The sequence below is a fragment of the Oncorhynchus nerka genome, linkage group LG14, assembly GCF_034236695.1.
Source record: "Oncorhynchus nerka isolate Pitt River linkage group LG14, Oner_Uvic_2.0, whole genome shotgun sequence".
NCBI classification, from domain to species: domain Eukaryota; kingdom Metazoa; phylum Chordata; class Actinopteri; order Salmoniformes; family Salmonidae; genus Oncorhynchus; species Oncorhynchus nerka.
The window spans coordinates 69,780,796-69,808,375 of NC_088409.1; the positions used below are offsets into that span (position 1 = coordinate 69,780,796).

At 44.0% G+C, this 27,580-nt stretch overlaps 2 protein-coding genes and 1 long non-coding RNA gene across 6 annotated transcripts in view; all 3 read left to right on the forward strand.

Moving 5' to 3' along the window:
• The window catches only part of LOC115141777 (lissencephaly-1 homolog A), a 91,070-nt gene extending 85,258 nt beyond the window's left edge, over positions 1-5,812 (forward strand). For all 3 annotated transcript variants that reach the window (XM_029680965.2, XM_029680964.2, XM_029680967.2), the window contains exon 11: positions 1,876-5,812. In XM_029680965.2, the coding sequence (XP_029536825.1) occupies positions 1,876-1,949 (74 nt within the window). In that variant the 3' untranslated portion in view covers positions 1,950-5,812. The remainder of the gene's footprint in view (positions 1-1,875) is intronic.
• Positions 5,813-8,089: 2,277 nt separating this feature from the next.
• The window catches only part of LOC115141778 (methyltransferase 16, N6-methyladenosine), a 34,116-nt gene continuing 14,625 nt past the window's right edge, over positions 8,090-27,580 (forward strand). The window contains exons 1-6 of one of the 2 annotated variants that reach the window (XM_029680968.2): positions 8,090-8,216; positions 8,480-8,617; positions 15,890-16,077; positions 23,060-23,200; positions 23,310-23,425; positions 23,700-23,842. In XM_029680968.2, coding sequence (XP_029536828.1) covers positions 8,490-8,617; positions 15,890-16,077; positions 23,060-23,200; positions 23,310-23,425; positions 23,700-23,842 — 716 coding nt within the window. In that variant the 5' untranslated portion in view covers positions 8,090-8,216; positions 8,480-8,489. The remainder of the gene's footprint in view (positions 8,217-8,479; positions 8,618-15,889; positions 16,078-23,059; positions 23,201-23,309; positions 23,426-23,699; positions 23,843-27,580) is intronic. The other variant, XM_029680969.2, reaches the window with a different exon arrangement.
• LOC135559683 (uncharacterized) lies at positions 23,849-27,520 on the forward strand. The gene is made up of 2 exons (XR_010458524.1): positions 23,849-25,109; positions 26,266-27,520. It is a non-coding gene; the product is annotated as an uncharacterized LOC135559683 (long non-coding RNA).

The following is a 27,580-nucleotide window of genomic DNA, read 5'->3' on the forward strand; positions in this document are numbered from 1 at the left end:
ATGGGTTGATACATTTGATTTCCGTTGGTAATTTTTGTGTGATTTTGTTGTCAGCACATTCAACTACGTAAAGAAAAAAGTATTTAATAAGAATATTTCAGTCATTCAGATCTAGGATGTTATTTTAGTGTTCCCTTTATTTTTTTGAGCAGTGTGTATATATATATATATCTATCCATCTATCCATACAGTGGGGCAAAAAAGTATTTAGTCAGCCACCAATTGTGCAAGTTCTCCCACTTAAAAATATGAAAGAGGCCTGTGATTTTCATCATAGGTTCACTTCAACTATGACAGACAAAATGAGGGGAAAAAATCCAGAAAATCACATTGTAGGATTTTTAATGAATTTATTTGCAAATTATGGTGGGAAATAAGTATTTGGTCACCTACAAACAAGCAAGATTTCTGTCTCTCACAGACCTGTAACTTCTTTAAGAGGCTCCTCTGTCCTCCACTCGTTACCTGTTTGAACTTGTTATCAGTATAAAAGACACCTGTCCACAACCTCAAACAGTCACACTCCAAACTCCACTATGGCCAAGACCAAAGAGCTGTGAAAGGACACCAGAAACAAAATTGTAGACCTGCACCAGGGCTGGGAAGACTGAATCTGCAATAGGTAAGCAGCTTGATTTGAAGAAATCAACTGTGGGAGCAATTATTAGGAAATGGAAGACATACAAGACCACTGATAATCTCCCTCGATCTGGGGCTCCACGCAAGATCTCACCCAGTGGGGTCAAAATGATCACAAGAACGGTGAGCAAAAATCCCAGAACCACACGGGGGGACCTAGTGAATGACCTGCAGAGAGCTGGGACCAAAGTAACAAAGCTTACCATCAGTAACACACTACGCCGCCAGGGACTCAAATCCTGCAGTGACAGACGTGTCCCCCTACTTAAGCCAGTACATGTCCAGGCCCGTCTGAAGTTTGCTAGAGAGCATATGGATGATCCAGAAGAAGATTGGGAGAATGTCATATGGTCAGATGAAACCAAAATATAACTTTTTGGTAAAAACTCAACTCGTCGTGTTTGGAGGACAAAGAATGCTGAGTTGCATCCAAAGAACACCATACCTACTGTGAAGCATGGGGTTGGAAACATCATGCTTTAGGGCTGTTTTTCTGCAAAGGGATCAGGACGACTGATTCGGGTAAAGGAAAGAATGAATGGGGCCATGTATCTTGAGATTTTGAGTGTGAACCTTCTTCCATCAGCAAGGGCATTGAAGATGAAACGTGGCTGGGTCTTTCAGCATGACAATGATCCCAAACACACCGCCCGGGCAACGAAGGAGTGGCTTCGTAAGAAGCATTTCAAGGTCCTGGAGTGGCCTAGCCAGTCTCCAGATCTCAACCCCATAGAAAATCTTTGGAGGGAGTTGAAAGTCCGTGTTGCCCAGCAACAGCCCCAAAACATCACTGCTCTAGAGGAGATCTGCATGGAGGAATGGGCCAAAATACCAGCAACCGTGTGTGAAAACCTTGTGAAGACTTACAGAAAACGTTTGACCTCTGTCATTGCTAACAAAGGGTATATAACAAAGTATTGATAAACTTTTGTTATTGACCAAATACTTATTTTCCACCATAATTTGCAAATAAATTCATTAAAAATCCTACAATGTGATTTTCTGGATTTTTTTTCTAATTTTGTCTGTCATAGTTGAAGTGTACCTATGATAAATTACAGGCCTTATCTTTTTAAGTGGGAGAACTTGCACAATTGGTGGCTGACTAAATACTTTTTCCCCCCCCACTGTGTATCTATATATTCAGGTCATAATGTTAAATGGAATATAGGTTTGTGATGAATAACATCTATCTACTCTTCCTTTGTACTAATGCCCTTTCTCCTCTCCTCTCAGATTTCCACAAGAATGCTCCGTACGTCGTCACCGGAAGCGTAGATCAAACAGTTAAAGTGTGGGAGTGTCGCTGATCCGATCAGACCTGAGCAGATCAGACCACCACCACCCCCTCTCCTCCCACTCCACCCCCTCTAGGCCTCTTTCCACCCCCCTGCACCCCACCTCACCTCCCAGTCTCCTTCATCTCCTCTGGCTACACACACACACCATGGTTAATAACTTATCCTGTCATAACGCTCTCTGGTCCAATAACTATGGTCCTTTTATGTACATTATTCTGGATGTAGATTGAGCTATTAAATGTTGCACAGCAAAAAAAGTATTGCATGGTGATGATGAATACAAAATTGTATACTGTAAATTTACATGATAACGTTGTCTAGAAGTACCATAGGTTTAACATGGGTGGGGCTGTCTGTCACATGCAGCCTTACCTACCTACTTACTGAAGGCAGATGTTTCTTTGTGTGCGTCACAAATGGCTCCCTATGTGGTGCAATTGCTGATGACCAGGGCCCTTGTGCCCTGGTAAAAAAGTAGTGCTCTATACAGGGAATAGGGTGCCATTTGGGATACACGCTTTGACTGGGTGTAAAATGTAGGGCACTAAAACCGATAATTTAAAACGCATTTTTTTACATGTCAGATTTATTTTTGTCTGCCTATTTTATTTTTATAATTTTTTTTCTCTCCTTTTCACTGTTGTAGTCTCTGTTGGTGATGTTTTTGAGGGGGTGGGGAAACGACAAAAGGAAAAGTATAATCCCTTGATGCCGGAGGATATGAGATTGTCGGTTTGGGGGGGGGTTGTTATTGGAATAATCTGTAGCTTTGTAACTTCACTTCTGAAGTGTGCATACCATTTCTCTTTATGTGGAACTAGTGAATATATTAATTGCTGCATATACAAATGTTTCAAACTGTATCTTTGGACAGCTGGGGGTTGAGAAAACAAAACAGCTTTTTACTCTTGTCATGACGCGTACTAAACTTAGTAGAAAAACGTATAATTATCCTATACAATAAATGTGTTCTGCTTCACGTTTATTGAATCGGATAACATTTCTGTTTTGGCATCTCAATTAATTAACCTGGCTATGCTGTGCAGATGGTGCCCTTATTTCCGTTGGTTAGCATTTAGGCTAAACTCAGTGGACTGTAAGCCTAAATGCCAACCTGAAAGCTATGTGAGCCGATAGCGTGAGGTTACTCCTCCCTGATAAGCTGCCCCCTGTCTGTTCGCCCCGGTACTGGGCCTTACGGTTGGCCGCAACTGATAAGGCGAGCTTCTCAGCGTTTCTCTAGCACTTGGCCCTTTAGCAGCAGACATCAGGGATCACCTCTTTTAATTTCAATTCACTTGAAAATAATCTTTAGGTGTCTCCCTCCCTCTGTAAGATGGCTCATTGACATCCCAAGTCTAACCTGAGTGATTTTCCATTGGACTCAACTGAACTCTCCCTTTTTCTAACCATTTGACGAATCTGGTGTCTGCTGGGTTTTGTCTGTTATACTATAGGAATCATGTAAGTGATTTGATGCTCAGTTGGCCATTGTCTTGTGCTGCTTGTGTCTATGGGCTGTGTAAATTAGGGAGGGTAAGCTTAAGCCTTAGTTTTGGGTGAAATATGCAAGTTTCGAATGAGTCGGAATGTCATAGCATGACAAGGAGTCAGTTGCCCCTCAGGTATGTTTTGGGATGTGCAAAGGATCTCTCCGGGGGGGGTGAATGATTGAGAGGTAATAAAGCTGTTTCTGTGTGGGGGGGGGGCAAAATACATGTAATTTTACTGAGCTGTAGGGAAGTGTCCAAATCTGTTTCCACCAAACTGACTGGTGAACTGTTGGTGATTCATTCAATTGATGATGAAATAAAATGCTAGTAGTAGACATGCTAATGAATGCTTGTGTTCGTTGTACAGTAGAACGGTCTGATGGTAGTTCCTGTAAAGGGATCGTAACCCCTAAGCCTACTTAAAGCAGCTCCCTTCCCACAGACCGGCCTTTGCTTTGGTCTTGGGCTAGGCTTCCTAGGCTGTGTTTGTGCCCAGAAGAGTGCTTAGACTCCTAGTGAAGAGCTCTCGAGGTGAAATTCCACAGGCCGACTAACACATTGCAGTCGTCTCCTGGGTGGCAGGCAGATCTTTATCATATTCTGATCATTTTATGAGCTTGGAGGCTGAACAAAATGAAAACCAAATCCCTCCATTTCCCTTAAAAATATAAACATCTTGCTGCTGCTTACGCTGCAGCAGGTGAGGGAAAATCCTATTGTCTGGCACATCCCTGCTTTTCTTTATATCTTTGGTCCTTTGTTGGACTGATCGAAGATGTAAGAAATTTAAAAATACTTAATAAAATGCATAAACAATTTTTATCAGCCTTTTCCATTGATGCATTTCTATAATAAAGAATTCCACTTGCTTAACTGATCTTATCTTAAGCTTATTTGCTGAATATCTTCCTGTTCCTCTTCCTGTGTATGTTTGTTTGGATGTAGCTAGCTGCTGACCTCTGAACCCTCATAGTGGCTAGTTTGACCTGTCGACAATAGAACTGCTGCATGTACCCCTGTTGTACCAGGGGCTGAGCTGTCTGGTTTGGTGGACCTTTCTGGTTCAAGTGCTGTGATGTAAGCCACTGAACACTCAGGCCGAGTCTGAAATGGCACCCAAATTCCCTAAAAAGTAGTGTATTTCAGATGCAGACTCAATCAGCCACAGGCCACCCCGCTAAACTGCCAAATGCTAATTTGTCCACTTGGCAAACGATATACTGTTAAAAGAGCGAGAAGTAGGATAAGAGAACTCCATCTCTTATGAGAAAGGATTGTATCCCTCCTGTCTCTTACCAGTAAGCAGGTGTGTGGTTTCTATGTATACTGTGTATTTTGCATATTGACTTTTCAAAGACACCAGACAGACTCTACCAGACAGGTCGGCTCAAGCTGGCATGATGTTTGCAGACGGACTGCTCTGTACTTAATGTGGTTGTTGCTGTTAGGAGGACAGGTCTGTAAATTAATGAACTGGCTCCTTCCTCTATATGTGATGGGATTGCAGCAGACTAAAGATGTTCTAAGAGAAAATAATCTTCTCATTGAGAGAATACCACTTTTGCCTCCTCTGGACTAGAGGCTTCCATGCATTTAGTCAGACCCAGACTGGTCTTTCTCCAAGCTGCTTTCTGTCAGTCAGTCTGGGAGACTTTGATTGGAGAGTCGGTGTGTGTTACTCCATACACCAGCAATCGATAGGAAAATTGGACATGGTGGTGCTGATGCACCATAAAACGTGTTTTAGCTGAAGCCCAAAAAAATGTATCTAGTAGGACATTCTGGTGTAGCTTCAGCATTCAGATGTCCTGATCTGTTCTGTTCTCGATGCTAGACTATGTTAGCTTCCTGATTTAAGCTGATTTTCTCTTTGATTGGCTAAATTCGGGATCCTTGGGTGTTAATTCTAAACCAGGCCTGAAGTGAACCTAAATGGATATTAGATTTGACTCTTGTTAAAACTCTTTCCCTTTCTTGGATGAGAAAGGTCTATAAACAAATTGTCGGGAGGGAGAATGTGTCTCTTCTTGTAATATAGTTATCATCGAATGAATGCTTCATATAACTGTGCTGTTGTACCTACCCTGTGAAAATAAATCACTTTTTGCCATTTGCAGGTCCCAAGCAATCACTATGCTGCACTGGCTAGGTGGATCCGAAGGACTGGCAGACAAGCTTTTCACTGTCTGTTGGTCCTTTCCCCCAGTCTCAAGTCCATCTGTCTGCTATGATCTGCCTTGTGAATAGATTGAGGGCTTCAGACTTCTTCACACCTTTAACAGGATTTATTGTTTTGCTTTCATGGTCTTTCTCACGTTCAGCAAAATTGTTAACATCTGGATGTCATTATTGTTTACAACATTAAACAAATATCTGTGACTGTTGTCCTTTTATTGGGTTGGAGGGGGGGGGGGGTTCTCAAAGAACATGCACAGCTTGCCATATTACATGTCTATAACAAGTTCACACAGGAATTTATTGATGGCGTGTCTAAACATTTCATGATTTTCTTCAGTGAATGCATGGTGTTTTTTTTCTTAGGTCAATAATGAGACGACTAGGGCTATTGACATTAATCAATAAATGTTCATAATTACATTGTATACTGTGTATATGAAGTATTAATATAATGGGAGGGATTCATTAACGTTCACAGCTGGGAGGTATACCTGATGGAAACCATACTTGGAACAGAATATTATTGACATTTTACATTAATATTGAAAAATAATAGGTGAAGCTTAAAATGCAGCTCTGGGAACAGATGAATCATGAGTAGTTTAGGCTATGACTGAAAAGTATATTTGCTCAAGCAATAGTTACATTTAACATTTAAGTCATTTAGCAGACGCTCTTATCCAGAGCGACTTACAAATTGGTGCGTTCACCTTAAGACATCCAGTGGAACAGCCACTTTACAATAGTGCATCTAAATCTTTTAAGGGGGGTGAGAAGGATTACTTTATCCTATCCTAGGTATTCCTGAAAGAGGTGGGGTTTCAGGTGTCTCCGGAAGGTGGTGATTGACTCCGCTGTCCTGGCGTCGTGAGGGAGTTTGTTCCACCATTGGGGGGCCAGAGCAGCGAACAGTTTTGACTGGGCTGCGCGGGAACTGTACTTCCTCAGTGGTAGGGAGGCGAGCAGGCCAGAGGTGGATGAACGCAGTGCCCTTGTTTGGGTGTAGGGCCTGATCAGAGCCTGGAGGTACTGAGGTGCCGTTCCCCTCACAGCTCCGTAGGCAAGCACCATGGTCTTGTAGCGGATGCGAGCTTCAACTGGAAGCCAGTGGAGAGAGCGGAGGAGCGAATTATTATTAATATTATTATTATTATTAGTTAATTTACTTGGATACATTTGAGCAAGTGTCAACATCTGTTGTACTGTAGCCCCTTTGCAATGTTTGACTGGGTGGGTGAGGTGTACAATTGCCATGTTGCCATCTGCTTCAAAATGAATTCAAGTTTAAGGAAACACAATTTGTATGTGAATAATAGATCAATCAACCACACACTCGAGATCATTTCTAAAATTGCTGCCAGAATACTACTGATGACACACATGGCCAAGAGTATGTGGACACCTGCTCTTCGAACATCTCATTCCAAAATCATGGGAATTAATATGGAGTTGGTTCCCCCTGTACTGTTATAACAGCCTCCATTCGTCCGGGAAGGCTTTCCACTAGGTTTTGGAACATTGCTGCGGAGACATGCTTCCGTTCAGCCACGAGCATTAGTGAGGTTGGGCCTGGCTCTGAGTTGGAGTTACAGTTCATCTCAAAGGTGTTTGATGGAGATGAGGTCAGGACTCTGCAGGCCAGTCAAGATCTTCCACAACAATCTCGACCAACCATTTCTGTATTGACCTTGCTTTGTGCATGGGGGCATTGACATGATGAAACAGAGAAGTGCCTTCCCAAACTGTTGTGCTTGTGTGCGGCTGCTCGTCCATGGAAACCCATTTCATGAAGCTCCTGGCTAACAGTTCTTGTGCTGACATTGCTTCCAGAGGCAATTTGGAACTCTGTAGTGAGTGTTGTAACCGAGGACATAAGATTTTTACACTCTACACTTCAGCACTCAGCAATGCTGTTCTATGAACTTGTGTGGGCTACCACTTCATGGCTGAGACATTGTTGGTCCTAGATGTTTCCAATTCACAATAACAGTACTTACAGTTTATTTGGGCAGCTCTAGCTGAAATTTGCCCGGGGCAGAAATTTGGTGTGCTGACATGGTGGAAAGGTGGCGTCCTATGACGGTGCCACGTTGAAAGTCACAGAGCTTTCAGTATAGGCCATTCTACTGCCAATGTTTGTCTATGGGGATTGCATGGCTGTGTGCTCGATTTTATACACCTGTCACCAACGGGTGTGGCTGAAATAGCCAAATCCACTCATTTGGAGGGATGTCCACATACTTTCGTATGTAGCCTCAGTCTGTCAGACTTCAAAAGGTCTGTGCTATCTGGGATCCTACCCATTGAAGTTGAATTTTTACATGGTTAGGTAAGAAGTTAGATTATTGATTTAGGGTAGGGACGTCCCAAGGATCCTTGAAAGCGCTGACACTTCAAAATGTGTCTTCGGTACTGTTTCAAAAAATGCGCGGAATATTGACGTCACCAATGTCTCGGCGCAGAGTTGTGACTTCATCCACCATTCCGGAAGAAACGCGGTCTAAACGTTTACGCAAGAAGTCTAACGTGAGGTCTCTGCTCGTGTGTGCAAGACAACTGTTGAAATTTTCTAACTTTTAGAATATATTCCGAGCGAATATTTCAGGTACTCAAATCACCCAAACAAGAGGTTAGCTAGCGTATCCCGTTTAGGCAACATGGATTTGAAATGTGCTTTAGCTAACGTTAGCTAGCTTGCAGTTTACTGATGAATGCCTGTTGTTTGCTAACAAGCTAGCTAATACCCACATTATACCCGCGTTATCTTTGTATGCTTTTACACGCATCTACGTCAGTTAGCTAACTTGTTAGCATTCCAACCATTTGACGAGTTACTGGTGTAAATACAGCTGTGTCCTTCCTCCACAGTGAAGTGAGAATGTCTCTGAACAAATCAATGCACCCGCGGAACCGCTACAAAGACAAGCCTCCGGATTTTGCCTACTTGGCCTCCAAGTATCCAGACTTCGAGCAGCATGTCCACACCAACCTGGCAGGCAGAGCTATGTGAGTACAGGGGCGTATTCATTAGCTACTGACATCGTTGACCGTTTAAGAACCAAACGGAAGCAAACAGCAACACGATCATTCTATTTGACAAATGCAGATAGGTCCGTTGCGGTTGTATCCATTGAAAAAACGTTTTTCAACAAAAACGGCGTAATTAATACGCCTCAGTACATATGCTGTAGGCCATTGGTTCCCAACTCTGGTCCTCGAATATATATTTATTTATTTAATACCCCATCAACAGCCCCTGACAAACACACCGTGATAAGTTAACTTTTCAACTAATCATCAGGCCATCAATGAGTTGAATCTGGTATGTGTGTCAGGGGCAACAACAAAAATGTGCTGTTGGAGGTACTTGAGGACTAGAGTTGGGAACCACTGCTGTAGGCTGTTGACAAGTTATCTACGACTGAGTGCCATTTTGTGCCACTATTGATTTTGTCACACCAGTAAAACCCATTTGTGTGGCAGGATGATTATTTTTTTTGTCCTTGAGTGAAAAGTGCTGCCAACTTCCCAGCATCTTCTCTCATTACTGTAGCTTTCTCACCTGTGTGTGTATGTGTCCTCACTATGTTAGCTGAACTCCCAGTAGGAGGTTCAGAGACTTAGCAGGAGAGAGGCATCAAAGACTCTTTGATTTTCCTCTCATCCTTTTTTATGGTGTTGTGGTGTTTTTCTCCCTTCCTCTTTTGGGGGGAATGGGGTCTCTGGATTTGGGCAGGGATCAATCAATGCCTCTGCAGGGACACATCGCCCAGTGTCTGTCCCATTGAGCTGACCGTTATGATTGGATGTCTGAGTGCTAGAGTGATGGGGTATGGGGAGGAGGTGAGGTGACTTTAGGTGTCCACTGTTCAGTTTTTAGACAGGATGCACTTAACGGGCGTCATTGCTGACAACCATGATGATTAGTAACCTGGCCATGTTGTTGCTATCGTTAAGTTAGACATTACCCATAGACACTAGCTTCCCTGATCTCTATTGGTGCAGGGTTTAGGAAAATGCCTGTGGTTGCTTGTGAGGTTCATCAGATACAGAGGAAGAAAAAGGATGACTCATGATTAATGTATGCACTACAGACAGAATCTCAGCTCTGATGGGGAGGAGTGGGAAGTTGTGAACCAGGGCTGGAGAGGGACTGGGAGCTGCAGAGTGGGGGGTTATGGGACACAGAGCCTGGGGAGGGAGGAAGGCAGTCTCAATTCTCCCTGAGCCACTAACTGGAAGACAGGGTCTGCCAGCCAGTAATTGGGACACACACACAGGGATATGAAATATGCAGAGAGTAGGAGAAAGAGAGGTGGGGATGGAAGTAGTGGGAGGGAAGGGACAGAGAGCGAATGAGCGAGAGGGAGCCTAGATGGATGTGGAGATGCAGAGAGCTTTGGTGCTGCTTTCTATCTACCTGAGTTGCTTTTCAGATCACATTTCTACTGTCAAGATCGTCATGACTGTTCTTCACAGCACAAAGGCTTGAGAGAGATTTCTCTCACAGAACTGACAAGGGGGAAGATTGTGAGTCCTGAGTCCTGTCACATATCATCACATTGTGGTGTGCTTTTGTGTGATTTACCCCCCTCCTGGTTGTGGGAAAAACAAACATGCTGGCTGCTGAAGTCAAGACAGTCACGGGTTGGAACTGAAATAATTGTCCAATCTTAACAGAACCCTTATTTTGTTACGTTCCACTGTTTTCCGACCAGCAAAATGAAGTTCTGAACCTGTTTGAACCAACAAAAAAACAAATGGTTTATATCATTCCTTTCTGTTCATTTTTAAAACTTTGAAATCAACAACCAAAAAATGTGTTAGATTACTTTACTAGTCAGTGCAGGGAAGCTATTTACATGCATTGGACAGGCGAGTGTAGGGCGCGAGATCCAACAGAAATGTTGCTTGGCGAGAGAGGGTGAAGGACGAGGCTTGCTTTGAGGCTCTGGGTATCTTGTTATGGCATGCATTATCTGAATTAGGCCCACAGAATCATAGAGGAGTGGCTTCTATTGAGGAACTTTGAATTTCTTTGAACTTTAGAATTGGCTTAACGTTGGAGCAGCTAGCTAGCTAAAAAGCTTGTGTGTGTGCGAAAAGCGGCACCAGACTATGCTTTGGAGGGGGAGGGGCAGGTTGCCTATGTGTGAACACACTGGCAAAAGCTTTTCAGCTGGCAGGCACACGCTGGAATAAGTTTCTGAGTGACAAGAGTGAGAGCTTTTCATAGGTGCTTTGTTGCACCTGGAACATAAAATAACATTAACCGGTTCCCATGCTTTTAAAATAACAGTTCTGTTCTGGGACAGTATAGATCACCTTTGTTCTGATTCTGTTGCAAAAAAAAAACTGAATTTGATTTGGAATAGAGATGTGAGTGTGTGTATGAGAAACCAATTTCAATAATTAATTTTAATTTACAAGACTAAATAAAGTATTGCATCAAGAAGCTTGATGGCGCAATTGAAAGACGTCCTGGTCGACCAGTATTGCCTTCACTTGTGTCTGCAGGAGAGGTTATTATGGCTGGATAGGCAGCCAGGTGCAGTAGAGCGAAAGACCTGACAGCTGAGCAGGAGAACAAAGAAAGAGAGGGAGGCTGTTGGGATAATTTTGTTTTTGACATCAACTCAACTGCGAGGTCATCGTTACACCTGGAGCTGACGGAGCCAAATAAAGCACATCTCTCTTGTCTCTATCCTTTCCTTCATCTCTGCTTCTTTTTTCTCTGCCTTATTTCTGTCTTGCACACGCTCTTCTTCCTTCATCCCCCTCTCCTCTATTTTTCTCTATCTATCTACTGACTGTGCGGTCTGTTTGATGGTAGAGGATGAAAAGTGTCCTGTGTAGCTGGCCTCTCTTTTGATTCCTTCTAATGACAGATTGAAGGCCCAAACTGCCCCTGGACTAGCCTGTCCAGCACCACTCCAATTAGTTGGTGGATACCATACCCCTCTCGTTTGTACGCTGGAAATGATCCAGCCTCGTCTTTGTGTTGAAATTGACAACCGTCTGCTCTGTGTGAAAATTACATTGTGTAAATGCAAATGAATGCAGGCAGACATGCCGATGTCACCACCAGGTGCAAGCATCTACTGTATGAGTGAAAACATATTGGCGTGGGCTCTGGATATTTTCATTGTGAATGTGCAGAGTGTGTGTGAGCTAGTTAGTTTATCAGTTGTCTGGCGTGGCTGTTACGTGACTGTGTGGGTGAGCAGTGAGGCAGAGGAGAGCTGTTTAAATGTGCTTGATGTCCATCTGCAGCAGCCAGGTGGTAATTACAGAAGAGAGAATCATTACTATACAGTACATGACTCGCTGACAGAAGGATAGACAGAAAGAGCTCCATTACCATACGTGACTCACTGATGGACAGAATGACCGACTGAGAGGGAGACAACACAACTTCTTTCTCTAGAGTTTGCTCACTACCAGACCTGCGTGGGTTAAAATATTATTTGTTTTCTTTCAAATATTTCAGCAGCGCTTGATTGAGCTTGCCTGGTGCAATGGAACAAATGCAGTAGTCCCAAAAGTGCAAGATCCGTAAACTGAACACAGACCTACCAGTGAGACAAGTTTTCATCCTGAATATCCCTACAATCCAGCACTGATGTCTCCCTGCAGCTCTTACACTAGTGTGAACACAATTTAAAGCTTCAAGGGAACTTCAAGATTAGTCCACTGCTTGGCAAATCTTGTCTATGGATATTTTCCTCTTTGCCAGTGATTTAGGATCCCCTTCTGCCACCAGGCAAGTGGTTGGATTAGCATACTTCTGTATTTGTGGTGTATTAATCTGGTAAGTAAGTAGCCTTAGTTGAGTACTTGAGCAGCCATTGATTCAGTGGATCAGAGTTATCTTGGGGAGACGACGAGGAGACGACCAATCCCTCTAGGAGATGAATAAACCAGTCTCCTCTCACTCACTGAGCCCCACTGGAGCTGGCGGAGACTGAAAGATAGAGGAGAGGTATGTGATTGAGAGAAGTTTGACGAGAGGGATGAGAGAGAATTAGCCTTTAGAATTGAAAGTAAGATATATTTGCGGGGGTTCTCATCAAGGAGGGAGAGCGATGTAAGAGATGAAGAGAGCGAGAACTCAATGGCAGAGAGGTGGGATTAGGAAGCATGAACCAGAGAGATGACCCAGCCCAGGCGTTCCATCGCGGTTGTCTCTGGCTGGCTGACGACCCATGATGCCACGGCAGGGCATAAAAAATTCAACACTCTGTGTGACATTTCATTTGGCTGTCATCGTTTTTGGGGGTGCAGATATTACCAGCAGAGAAACCATCCCTGGTGGGTGGAGTTTTTTTCCAGTCTTCCTTTAATAAATGGAACTTTCCATCTCAGTGGTTTCCTTCCTGGTGCTCTGCTTGCATTGTTACCATGGTAGAAGGCAGGAGGAGGTGGTGTTGAAGGGAGAGATATGGATCAGTCTGAAAACGAGTCCCCTGGCTAGACCATATACAGTGCCTTTAGAAAGTATTCACACCCCTTTACTTTCTACACATTTTGTTACAGCCTGAATTTAAAATGTATTCAATTGAGATGTGTGTAGATTAGTGACACAAATACCCCATAATGTCGAAGTGGAATTTGAAAATCTATGGCAAGACTGTCAATCATTGCTAGACATACATTTTCCAATCAACTTGTTTTATGAATAATAAGCTTTTTTTCAATTCAGATGTGCAAAGCTTACCCCAAAAGACTGTTGGAATTGCCGCTCGGGTGTGAATACTTATGCAAATTCGATATTTCTGTATTTAATTTTCAATAAATTAAGCAAACATTTCTTAACGTGTTTTCACTTTGTCGTTAAGGGGTAGTGTGTGTAGATGTGTGAGAAATTATCATTTGAATCCATTTTGAATTCAGGCTGTAACAACACTGGTATGTCAAGGGGTATGAATACTTTCTGAAGGCACTGTACATATTTTGTGTATGCTAAGCTTGCAGATCTGAAGGCACTAGATAGGTAGCTTATATTGTGGAAGTGGGCTAAATCACCTCAATCTCCCTGATTGGTTGACTGGGTTTCTGATTACGGTCAACTGATTACCAAGACCATTCTGATTGCTTCGCTTGTTAACCAATGAGAGCCCCTGATCAGCATGGATTTTGTTTCGGGCTGAGCTCTTTACTGAGGATAACTGTGGCTTCTTTGAATGGCTTCAGCTTCTCCTTTGCATTTAACTTAGTGGCACTAAAAAAAAATGTTTTATACCTGATGAGCTCTTCTACATAAGTTCCTCCTTCATTTAAAGTGGAGCTCTCCTAGTCTTGGCTTCACCTCTGCGTCAGGAACAATCAATACATGTTGTGTTCAGTGCAGTGAACAATAACCTGATGTGGGAAATGGAGCTGCTAATCTGCCAAAAAATTATCCCGTGCATTCAGAATTAAAATGAGTTTGACCTGAAGGTCACCTCTCCATCTCTATCTGTGCTGATGAAGGACTACGCGAGGGGGCGTGGGGGCTTACTGTGCTTCTGGCTTCTTCAGCTGCAGCCGTTCCCTCTAGAAATAGATTTGTTCATCTCACTGCACTAGGACTGTTCTCGTGCTCATCACAGTTTCACTTCCCTCATCTCTCATGAGGTCACATTCTTTTGTTCCATCTGCTGATATTTTGCTCTCACCCCCCCTTTCTAATTGCTGTACTCCCTCTGTCTTTCTCTTTGTCCTCTCACTATTGTATTTCCAAATGCAGAGGGAAACTGCTGAGTATGCCTCCGCCCAGGTAGTTTGGAGACCAGAACTCCCTGTGTACTCACCCACCACAGCCCACAGATCTCAACCTTCGTCCCCCTCACAACCTTACTCTGCTTTCATTAAGTCAGGTTCCCGTAGGCTTCTTACCGGAGTCCTCTACATCACCATCCCCCTCATTCACCTTATTCCTGTAGTACTTTAACACAGACAACATGAATTCTCTCATAAACATGGTTTATACTGCCACTGGTTTGTCCCATGTCCCACACCGTCCATCGTCTGGCACACAAACGTCCACCCTACAATGTGCGTCTCGTGCTCGTGCACGCTTCTTCCGGTATCAGCCATATTGCTCCAGCGTGGCTGGATTTACGTGTGCTTTACTGCCTGTGTGTGCCGGTGGTCCGTGGTGGTTGCCATAGAGATCTGGCGTTGCAGTGCTCTGCAGTACATTCGCACGCGCACACACCCATTACGGTCTAAAAATAGAAGGCTGGGCAGGCAGGCTCTGAACGGCCTCGTTCTCTGCATATTGATCATCTGACTGCTTCTAAGAAGAGAGAAACTGTGAAACCTGACGACTACCGTAGACAATGCCTAGGATTTAGCTCAGTGGGCTAACAGTCTTCAGGGACACTGGTTCGAACCCCAGTCTGTCACATTGTACTATATAAATTACACTTTCCCCTGTAGGCACGTAGTCTAACTCATCCTCTCCCTATAGTCACGCTCTTCATCAGTGAAAGTCTCTCCTCTTTGCTGTAGCTGTGGTGAATAGGCTCTCCGTCTCGCCCCCCGAACCCAGCTAGGAGGTGCCAGACGCTCCTATCACCAGGAGGTGTCTAATTGCTGTCTAGAGGTGTGAATGCAGCACACAGACTGGTTAATTACACACATCTTGCTCTATCTGTCCTCCTCTCTTTGTCTCTCGAACCCCAAAATAATTTTTTGTTGTGTTTCTCAAACACAAAACGTGCTTTCAAGACAGTGGATATCATAAAAAATGTAGAGCGAGAGGTGTGTGGGTCTGTTTTAATGCTAGAAAATATGATTTCTATATCATTAGCGAAGAAGTGTAAATTGATAAGCTCATTTAATTTGTTGACGGGGTCACATCGTGGTGGTTGACGTGTAATGAGGGGGAATGGGAGATATGGAAAACTGGGCTGCTCAGGAAGGGAAGGGGGGTGGTTTATGTGACATGGTGTCAGCCTGGAAGGGTGGTCTTTAGGAGAAGCCGCAGTGGCAGGGTGGTCTTTAGGAGAAGCCGCAGTGGCAGGGTGGTCTTTAGGAGAAGCCGCAGTGGCAGGGTGGTCTTTAGGAGAAGCCGCAGTGGCAGGGTGGTCTTTAGGAGAAGCAGAAGGGTGGGGTAGAATTGATTTGCCATTTAATTGAGGGTTTCTTAGTTAGTGGCTCTTTGTGAGTTTACGATAAATGTGTTACGGTCTGGGTTTATGGTGTAGTTACTTGTTTTTGTTTTACCTGTGTAGTTATGGTTTAGTTACTTTAGCATTGTAACTACATCTGTTGCCCCTCCCCCTCGTGCAGGCTGAACTTCAAGGAGCCAGAGGCGGTGCGAGCCCTGACCTGTACCCTGCTGAAGGAAGACTTTGGGCTGACCATAGACATCCCACTGGAGCGTCTCATCCCCACTGTGCCTCTCAGACTCAACTACATCCACTGGGTGGAGGACCTGATCGGAGGCCAAGGGGAACCACGCAGGGGCATCGATATCGGTACAGTTCTGACCTCTGATAACCCCTACTAAATATAGCCCCTCTCCCTTGATCTCTTTGAAATTAACCATCCATCTTGTTTCAGCCATCATTGCTAGGATGCCTTTTTAACACCAGTCCTATGTCCTGTTTCTGTAGAGGAATAGATGGATTTTATAAGGCCTGGCCCTTTAATCCCTCCACTGGTTCTTAGTAAATTAGACAGTTGGTTTCTCACCTGTCTATATAGATAGAGCACAAATATGCTAAATGGGATGAATAAACTCCCATTGGGGCGGCAGGTAGCCTAGTGGTTAGAGCGTTGGGCCAGTAACCGAAAGTTTGCTAGATCGAATCCCTGAGCTGACAAGGTAAAAATCTGTCTTTCTGCCCCTGAACAAGGCAGTTAACCCACTAGGCCGTCATTGAAATTAAGATTTTGTTCTTAACTGACTTGCCAAGTTAAATAAATCCCATATAAACATCACATCAGTAGTGGAGAGTGGTCAAGTTATTTCATGTTTGTTTGCTCAAGGGATATTCCTCCAGCAGTAGCCAAACCGCGCTTCTTAACACCCGCCCGCTTAACCCGGAAGTCAGCCACACCAATGAGGAGGAAACACTGTTCAACTGACAACCGAGGTCAGTCTGCAGGCACCCGTCCCCGCCACAAGGAGTCGCTAGAGCGCGATGAGCCAAGTAAAGCCCTCCCCTAACTCGGATGATGCTGGGCCAGTTGTGTGCTGCACTTTGGCACTCTCGATCGCAGCCGGTTGAGATACAGCCCGGGATTTAACCCGGGTCTGTAGCGACGCCTCTAGCACTGCGATGCAGTGCCTTAGACCGCTGCGCCACTCAGGAGTCCCAGTGCATTACATTTGACCAAAGCCTATGGCTAGTAGTGTGCTATGTAAGGTGCTATTTGGGGGACAACCTATAAGAACGTCTGCCTGACATTGAGCATTACAGGCTGACAGAGAGGCTGGCAGAGAGGGGCTGCTTGGCACAGGTCTAGCCCAGGACACATCTTCACAAAGTCGAAGAGGAGTGCTGATATAGGATCAGTTTTGCTTATGAGATAATGAATATGAATTTAATTACAGGGGGGACCTGATCCTAGATCTGCACTCCTACTCTGAGACATGTTTTTAATACAGGCTGACTCTTACTAGTCCAAGGGCAGCTGACTGCCCATGTGCATCACAGACTGGCACAGAGGCTGGCAGAGAGGGGCTGCATGATGGTTAGCACATCCACCTTCGGATCCCACATGTACTGTAGGCCTATCTATTTTCTGGGGACCACTGGATATCACTGGCCAAATCCCCATCCACATGTCATGGCTGGTTTCCTGCTCTATCCATCAGAGAGTGTGATGTGTGTTCGTCAGTTTAGCTCCTCAGAGAGACGGACAGGTCAGTGATTGGTGACCCTGGTGCCTGGTCCATTCTGTAAGCTGATTGGAGCTGTCACTCTCCTGATGGATAGCCACAGGGCATTACTCTCTCCCAAAGCTTGACCTGCGAGGTGCCATCTCCACTACCCCAGGGGACCTCACTGTGGTTGGGTAGATTGGAGGCCCTGGTCTCTGTTAGACCTGGATGATCTGATCATGGCAACTTACCAAGATGGCATAGCAGTCAGATGTCCTTTGTCCTCGTCTTGTCGTGTCCCATATATATTTACAACTTTCTTCATGTCTTTTATATATTTTCTTTTCCAAAAACAACTTCAAAACACTCCTGCAACCCACCTCACCAATTATTTTTTATTTTATTTATTTATTATTATTTACCGCAAATCTGAAATCCACAATAGAAGCTAGCCAGAAGCTAGCCAGTTTACTGGCTAACATTAGTATTCAGCTAACCACGGTTTGTGGTCATCAGCTATCCTTTAGCTCGAAAATCTATCGCCAGTTTTGTTCAACGCGACTCACACCAGAACATACCGGACCTATTTTTCTCTCCATATCCCCGGATTTCGACCGCATGCTCTGGACAGTTACATCTGGATCTCACAGCTAGCGAGCTGCTATCCGTGTGACTATTGGATCCCGGAGCAAACATCAATTATTCCGGAGCTAGCCAGTTGAAGAGTTCCATCAGCCACTACTGGGCTACAATCACCTATCCAGACCCGTTTTACTGCCGATGCGGAGCCCCACCGGGTCTTCGACTGGACTACCGACGTTATCTGCCAGAGGGAGTTATCCAACTGGCCCCTCCGTCGCAACGTTATCTGAACGCCCATCTGCGGCCCGCTAATCGTTAGCGGTCTTATCGGCTGCTATCTGAATCTGACAATTTTTCTTGGGTCACTATAACTATTTTGCCAATTAGATTGATCCCCTCTACCACACGGAACCCCACTAATCTACCGACGGAAACGCACGAGGTGGCTAAAAACAGACCTCAATCCTATGCTAGCTTGCTACCGATGGCCCGGCTAGCTGTCTGAATCGCCGTGACCCCAACCAACATCACCTGGTTTCAATGATGTTTCTAGAGACAATATCTCATCACTCAAGACCAAGGTTTACCTCCACTGGATTCACATCCTACCATACCTTTGGCTGTACATTATACCTTGAAGCTATTTTATCGCCCCCAGAAACCTCCTTTTACTCTCTGTTCCAGACGTTCTAGACGACCAATTCTCATAGCTTTTAGCCGTACCCTTATCCTACTCCTCCTCTGTTCCTCTGGTGATGTAGAGGTGAATCCAAGCCCTGCAGTGCCTAGCTCCACTCCTATTCCCCAGGTGCTCTCTTTTGATGACTTCTGTAACCGTAATAGCCTTGGTTTCATGCATGTTAACATTAGAAGCCTCCTCCCTAAGTTTGTTTTATTCACTGCTTTAGCATACTCTGCCAACCCGGATGTTCTAGCCGTGTCTGAATCCTGGCTTAGGAAGACCACCAAAAATTCTGAAATGTTCATCCCTAACTACAACATTTTCAGACAAGATAGAAGGCCAAAGGGGGCGGTGTTGCAATCTACTGCAAAGATAACCTGCAGAGTTCTGTCCTACTATCCAGGTCTCTACCCAAACAATTTGAACTTCTACTTTTTTCTAAATCCACCTCTCAAAAACAAGTCTCTTATCGTTGCCGCCTGCTATAGACCACCCTCTGCCCCCAGCTGTGCTCTGGACACAATATGTGAACTGATTGCCCCCCATCTATCTTCAGAGCTCGTGCTGCTAGGCGTCCTAAACTGGGACATGCTTAACACCCCAGCCATCCTACAATCTAAGCTTGATGCCCTCAATGTCACACAAATTATCAATGAACCTACCAGGTACCACCCCAAAGCAGTAAACACGGGCACCCTCATAGATATCATCCTAACCAACTTGCCCTCTAAATACACCTCTGCTGTTTTCAACCAAGATCTCAGCGATCACTGCCTCATTGCCTGCATCCGTAATGGGTCAGCGGTCAAACAACCTCCACTCATCACTGTCAAACGCTCCCTGAAACACTTCAGCGAGCAGGCCTTTCTCATGGACCTGGCCGGGGTATCCTGGAATGATATTGATCTCATCCCGTCAGTAGAGGATGCCTGGTTATTTTAAATGCCTTCCTCGCCATCTTAAATAAGCATGCCCCATTCAAGAAATTTAGAACCAGGGACAGATATAGTCCTTGGCTCTCTCCAGACCTGACTGCCCTTAACCAACACAAAAACATCCTATGGTGTTCTGCATTAGCATCGAACAGTCCCCATGATATGCAACTTTTCAGGGAAGCTAGAAACCAATATACACAGGCAGTTAGAAAAGCCAAGGCTAGCTTTTTCAAGCAAAAATTTGCTTCCTGCAACACTCACTCAAAAAGTTCTGGGACACTGTAAAGTCCATGGAGAATAAGAACACCTCCTCCCAGCTGCCCACTGCACTGAAGATGGGAAACACTGTCACTACCGATAAATCCACTATAATTGAGAATTTCAATAAGAAATAAATATATTAGCTCTCAAGCTTAGCCTTCTGTTAACAACACTGTCATCTCAGATTTTCAAAATATGCTTTTGAACCATAGCTAAACAAGCATTTGTGTAAGAGTATTGATAGCCTAGCATAGCATTAAGCCTGGCATTCAGCATGCAACATTTTCACAAAAACAAGAAAAGCATTCAAATAAAATCTTTTACCTTTGAAGAACTTCAGATGTTTTCAATGAGGAGACACTCAGTTAGATAGCAAATGTTCAGTTTTTCCAAAAAATATTATTTGTGAAGGACAAATCGCTCCGTTTGTTCATCACGTTTAGGTAAGAAAAAACCAGAAAATTAAGTCATTACAACGCAAACTTTTTTCCAAATTAACTCCATAATATCGACAGAAACATGGCAAACGTTGTTTAGAATCAATCCTCAATGTGTTTTTCACATACAGTGCCTTGCGAAAGTATTCGGCCCCCTTGAACTTTGCGACCTTTTGCCACATTTCAGGCTTCAAACATAAAGATATAAAACTGTATTTTTTTGTGAAGAATCAACAAGTGGGACACAATCATGAAGTGGAACAACATTTATTGGATATTTCAAACTTTTTTAACAAATCAAAAACTGAAAAATTGGGCGTGCAAAATTATTCAGCCCCCTTAAGTTAATACTTTGTAGCGCCACCTTTTGCTGCGATTACAGCTGTAAGTCGCTTGGGGTATGTCTCTATCAGTTTTGCACATCGAGAGACTGAATTTTTTTCCCATTCCTCCTTGCAAAACAGCTCGAGCTCAGTGAGGTTGGATGGAGAGCATTTGTGAACAGCAGTTTTCAGTTCTTTCCACAGATTCTCGATTGGATTCAGGTCTGGACTTTGACTTGGCCATTCTAACACCTGGATATGTTTATTTTTGAACCATTCCATTGTAGATTTTGCTTTATGTTTTGGATCATTGTCTTGTTGGAAGACAAATCTCTGTCCCAGTCTCAGGTCTTTTGCAGACTCCATCAGGTTTTCTTCCAGAATGGTCCTGTATTTGGCTCCATCCATCTTCCCATCAATTTTAACCATCTTCCCTGTCCCTGCTGAAGAAAAGCAGGCCCAAACCATGATGCTGCCACCACCATGTTTGACAGTGGGGATGGTGTGTTCAGGGTGATGAGCTGTGTTGCTTTTACGCCAAACATAACGTTTTGCATTGTTGCCAAAAAAGTTCAATTTTGGTTTCATCTGACCAGAGCACCTTCTTCCACATGTTTGGTGTGTCTCCCAGGTGGCTTGTGGCAAACTTTAAACGACAGTTTTTATGGATATCTTTAAGAAATGGCTTTCTTCTTGCCACTCTTCCATAAAGGCCAGATTTGTGCAATATACGACTGATTGTTGTCCTATGGACAGAGTCTCCCACCTCAGCTGTAGATCTCTGCAGTTCATCCAGAGTGATCATGGGCCTCTTGGCTGCATCTCTGATCAGTCTTCTCCTTGTATGAGCTGAAAGTTTAGAGGGATGGCCAGGTCTTGGTAGATTTGCAGTGATCTGATACTCCTTCCATTTCAATATTATCGCTTGCACAGTGCTCCTTGGGATGTTTAAAGCTTGGGAAATCTTTTTGTATCCAAATCCGGCTTTAAACTTCTTCAGTATCTCGGACCTGCCTGGTGTGTTCCTTGTTCTTCATGATGCTCTCTGCGCTTTTAACGGACCTCTGAGACTATCACAGTGCAGGTGCATTTATACGGAGACTTGATTACACACAGGTGGATTGTATTTATCATCATTAGTCATTTAGGTCAACATTGGATCATTCAGAGATCCTCACTGAACTTCTGGAGAGAGTTTGCTGCACTGAAAGTAAAGGGGCTGAATAATTTTGCACGCCCAATTTTTCAGTTTTTGATTTGTTAAAAAAGTTTGAAATATCCAATAAATGTCGTTCCACTTCATGATTGTGTCCCACTTGTTGTTGATTCTTCACAAAAAAAATACAGTTTTATATCTTTATGTTTGAAGCCTGAAATGTGGCAAAAGGTCGCAAAGTTCAAGGGGGGCGAATACTTTCGCAAGGCACTGTATCTATCGATGATTAATCATTCGTGGCAGTTTGGTTTCTCCTCTGAAGAAATGGAACGCGCATGGACCTGGAGATTACGCAATAATTTTGACGCAGGACACCGGGCGGACACCTGGTAAATGTAGTCTCTTATGGTCAATCTTCCAATGATATGCCTACAAATACGTCACAATGCTGCAGACACCTTGGGGAAACGACAGAAAGTGCAGGCTCATTCCTGGCGCATTCACAGCCATATAAGGAGACATTGGAACACAGCGCCTTCAGAATCTGGGGCATTTCCTGTATGAAATTTCATCTTGGTTTTGCCTGTAGCATTAGTTCTGGGGCACTCACAGATAATATCGTTGCAGTTTTGGAAACGTCAGTTTTTTTCCTTCCAAAGCTGTCAATTATATGCATAGTCGAGCATCTTTTCGTGACAAAATATCTTGTTTAAAACGAACGTTTTTTTTATCCAAAAATTAAAAGAGCGCCCCCTATCTCAAAGAAGTTAAGCACCAGCTGTCAGAGCAGCTCACAGATTACTGCACCTGTACGTAGCCCATCTATAATTTAGCCCAAACAACTACCTCTTTCCCTACTATATTTATTTATTTTGCCCTTTGCACATTCTTCCACTGCAAATCTACCATTCCAGTGTTTTACTTGCTATATTGTATTTACTTCGCCACCATGGCCTTTACCTCCCTTATCTCACCTCACTTGCTCACATTGTATATAGACTTGTTTTTCTACTGTAATTATTGACTGTATGTTTGTTTTACTCCATGTGTAACTCTGTTGTTGTATGTGTCGAACTGCTTTGCTTTATCTTGGCCAGGTCGCAATTGTAATTGAGAACTTGTTCTCAACTTGCCTACCTGGTTAAATAAAGGTGAAATAAATCAAATAAAATGGCTGTCTGGATCACCTCTTGTTAATCCATTATGGACAATAAGAGACAGCGGGAGTGGCATTGAATACACACATATCCCCAGGTACTGGAGCGTCCTGTATCTACCCCCTGCTGGGAGCCTCTATGAATGGCTGGCATTACCTGGCAACTGAGGTAGATGACATCTGCTTTGACTATGCCACCAGGAACGTAGAGCAGAACAACCTCTCGGATCTCATCAAAGGTCAGTGGCAAGCTGTCCATTGGTAGCCGCATTGTAATGTTCCACTGCTGAAAGGAAGATGGCTTGAAACCTTGTTCATAACATGTCCTTGCCCTGTCTCATGTCCCAGTGGTGAAAGTTCCCCAGAAGACCCTGTTAATGGACGCTCTAAAGGAGGAGTCAGCCATCGTCTATGACTTCTGCATGTGTAACCCTCCCTTCTTCGCCAACCAACTAGAGGCTAAGGTAGGCCCCTTTTTAAATGGAAAGTGTTCTGAGAATCTGGAAAGACGGCTTTATAAATCTAATTTATTCACTGTTCACCTCCCCCTCTATTTTTCTCTTTTCCTTTCTTTACCTTTTCTGTCACGCCCTCTTTCTCCTACCCTTTACTTTCTCGCCCCATGCCCCTGTTTTCCCCCCCCCCCCCCCCTCTTTGCCTCCCATGCTCTTCCTCCCTTCTCTTTGCCTCCCACCCTGTTCCTCCCCTCTCCCCCTTTCTCTCCATCCTCCTCCCCAGGGGGTAAATTCCAGAAACTCTCGTCGTCCTCCCCCCAGCTCAGTGAACACAGGTGGGGTGACGGAGATCATGGCTGAGGGAGGAGAGCTGGAGTTTGTCAAGAGGATCATCCACGACAGCCTGCAGCTCAAGACACGCCTGCGGTGAGAGAGAGTAGGACATGCGCGCGTAGTACACAAACACACCACACATTGGTCCCCATCAGTACACTGGGTGTGGTGGAGTAGCGTTCAAGACCGCATCACGCTGGTTTCCGATTGGTCATGCTTTATTAACTCAGCAAAAAAAGAAACGTCACCTACTCTTTGTATGAACATAACAAGATTCAACAACTGAGACATAAACTGAACAAGTTCCACAGACATGTGACTAACAGAAATTGAATAATGTGTCCCTGAACAAAGGGGGGGTTCAAAATCAAAAGTAACAGTCAGTATCTGGTGTGGCCACCAGCTGCATTAAGTACTACTACTACTGCTACTGCACTAAGTACTACTACTATTAAGTACTACTACAGTGCATCTCCTCTTCAAGGACTGCACCAGATTTGCCAGTTCTTGCTGTGAGATGTTACCCCACTCTTCCACCAAGGCACCTACAAGTTCCCGGACATTTCTGGGGGGGAATGGCCCTAGCCCTCACCCTCTGATCCAACAGATCCCAGGCGTGCTCAATGGGATTGAGATCCGGGCTCTTCGCTGCCCATGGCAGAACACTGACATTCCTGTCTTGCAGGAAATCACACACAGAACGAGCAGTATGGCTGGTGTCATTGTCATGCTGGAGGGTCATGTAAGGATGAGCCTGTAGGAACGCTACCACATGAGGGAGGAGGATGTCTTCCCTGTAACGCACAGCGTTGAGATTGCCTGCAATGACAACAAGCTCAGTCCGATGATGCTGTGACACACCGCCCCAGACCATGTGATATGAGAATTTTGTTATCAATGTTCTTAAATATTCAATTCATCTACTCGGTCTGCAACCCAGTGTTTAAGGTTCTAGTTAAGATGACATAGACAGAATTCCCAGCTTACAATAGTCAAAATGTTTATTCACGAGAGCACTCTCCAGTTCATTATACAAAGACATCCATTTTATACCATACACCTTACTTATACACACGAACATTAGGTGAGTTATATTCTTCTCCATAGTTCTCACCACTGTATATCACTACCCAGCCGACAGTTCCATTCCCCAGAGATTAGGGAAACCTTGAAGGGTACTCCCTGTCCCATCATACATTTCCAAGAGTTCTAGCCGGGTCGGGTCAAACACAGTTTAATTGTGCTGGATGGATTACTGGGCTGAACACGCTAACAACAAGTGGTTATTTGGACATAAATTATGGACTTTATGGAACGAACTGGGATTCCTAGGAGTGCCTTCTGATGAAGATCATCAAAGGTAAGTGAATATTTATGGTGTTATTTCTAACTTCTGTTGACTCCAAAATGGTAGATATTTCTCTGGCTGAATTGGGCTCTGAGCTCCATTCTCAGATTATGCTTTTTCCGTAAAGTTTTTAAAAAATCTGACACAGCGGTTGCATTAAGGAGAAGCATATCTTTAATTCTGTGAATAACACTCGGATCTTTTATCAATGTTTATTATGAGTGTTTCTTCAAAATCACTGGATGTTTTGGAATCAAAACATTACTGCACGTAACTTGCCAATGTAAATTGAGATTTTTGGATATAAATATGCACATTATCGAACAAAACATACATGTATTGTGTAACATGATGTCCTATGGGTGTCATCTGATGAAGATCACCAAAGGTTAGTGATTAATTTTATCAATATTTCTATTTTTTGTGACTCCTATCTTTGGCTGGGAAAATGGCTGTGTTTTTTTGACTTGGCTATGACCTAACAATCATATGTTGTGCTTTCGCTGTAAAGCATTTTTTAAATCGGACACAATGGGTAGATTAACAAGATGTTTATTTAATTTGCTGTATAGGACTTGTTCACTTCTTGACGCACTCATCCCTTTAGCGGGGTCATTTTCATCAACACCTGTTGAATTGCAGTGCGCCAAATTCAAATTAAATTACTAAAAATATTTAATTTTCATGAAATCACAAGTGCAATATAGCAAAACACAGTTTAGCTTTGTGTTAATCCACCTGGTGTGTCAGAATTCAATACAGCTTTTCGGCAAAAGCATAACAAGCGTTTATGTAAGAACATCACTCTCAGTAGACAAAATATTAAACACTAGCAGCCAAGTAGATTGGTCACAAGTCAGAAAAGCAATAGATTAAATCGCGTACCTTTGATCTTCGGATGTTTGCACTCACGAGATTCCCAGTTACACAATAAATGTTCCTTTTGTTCCATAAAGATTATTTTATATCCAAAATAACTCCATTTGGTTGGCGCGTTATGTTTAGAAATCCACAGGCTCAAGCGGTCACGACATCGCAGAATAAAATTCCAAATAGTATCCGTAATGTCCACAGAAACATGTCAAACGTTTTTTATAATCAATCCTCAGGTTGTTTTTAAAATATATAATTGATAATATATCAACCGGGACTGTCGCTTTTTCAATAGGAGATGAAGGACAATGGCTGCCCCACTCTGTTGCGCAAGCAAATCTCTGCGAACACCCAGCTCTGGGCCTGAGAACCCCTGCTCTAGAAAGGTTAAACCCTTTAGAAGGAAGATCTGTGAAGGTATTTGGATTTTTACAAATTATCTTTGAAAGACAGGGTCCTGAAAAGGGGACTTTTCTTTTTTTTTTGCTGAATTTATCTGCGCCAATTCCCTAGACCTCAAAATATAATATAGAAAAGCCTGTTTGTCAGTTGGTGTTGGTGGGTGTTTATCATCCTTCCTTACCTTACATCCTAAATGAAAGGGTGCATTTGTAACAGAAGGTAATGAACAGAGGGCCACTGATGGAGGAGAGCAGAACGATGGGATGGAGCTGTCACCCAGAGTTTGTTTAATGAATTGGCACCAGGAGTAAACAGTCACCCACCCCCACGGCAGTATCTGCATGGCCATAGGGAACAGCTGTGTGTGTGTGTGTGTGTGTGTGTGTGTGTGTGTGTGTGTGTGTGTGTGTGTGAGAGAGAATTAGATTTGATCACACTGCGCGCGTGGTGACCAAGACAAGTGGCTGACTTGGAAGGTGTGTGATTGTATGAGTGTGTTGCACTGTGTCACTACCATATTTTTGTGTGTAAAGGTGATTGTCACCCACAGGAGAGTGTGTCGGTGTGTGCATATGTTTGTGTGAAAGTTGAGTGGCCCTCACAGGGGGAAAAGTGTCCATCTCTCTCTGTGTCTGTTTGCCTGCATGTGTCTGTGTGTTCACACCGGTGTACTTGTGTGGTGCGCTTGGCTGGTGTTGAGTGTCTGCCACAGGGGAAGGTGTGCCTGCTCTAGTCTCCCGCTTCTGTTCGTTCCTCTCCTTCCCTGCAGTGTGTGTAGTTTGTTTGAGGCCGGGGCCAAGGCAGCAGTAGCAGGCTGTCACTCCACACACTGCATGCTGGGACAGCAGAGCAACCACCAGGTGTCCACGGAAACCAAGCCAGCCCATCTGATTGGTCCTCTGAGACTCACGACCCCCCCCACCCCTCAACAACACTAAACCGGAATGACTCTCACCAGACTATCACACACACACCCCAACCACCAGCCAGGAAAGTCCCCCTTTTCAACGAGATGCCCTCTGCTCGTCATTGTCTGTTATTGATCTGATAATCACTAGCAATGTGGAGAGGGTAATAACGTTGTAATCACCTGTCTTTGTACTCTTGAAAGGAATAGCTTGAAAATAAATGTAGAACTTTGCTAAGAATCTGACTGCTTCTGTCTGTGTGTTAACATGGATGTTCAGCCTCCTCTCTGCATGACAAAG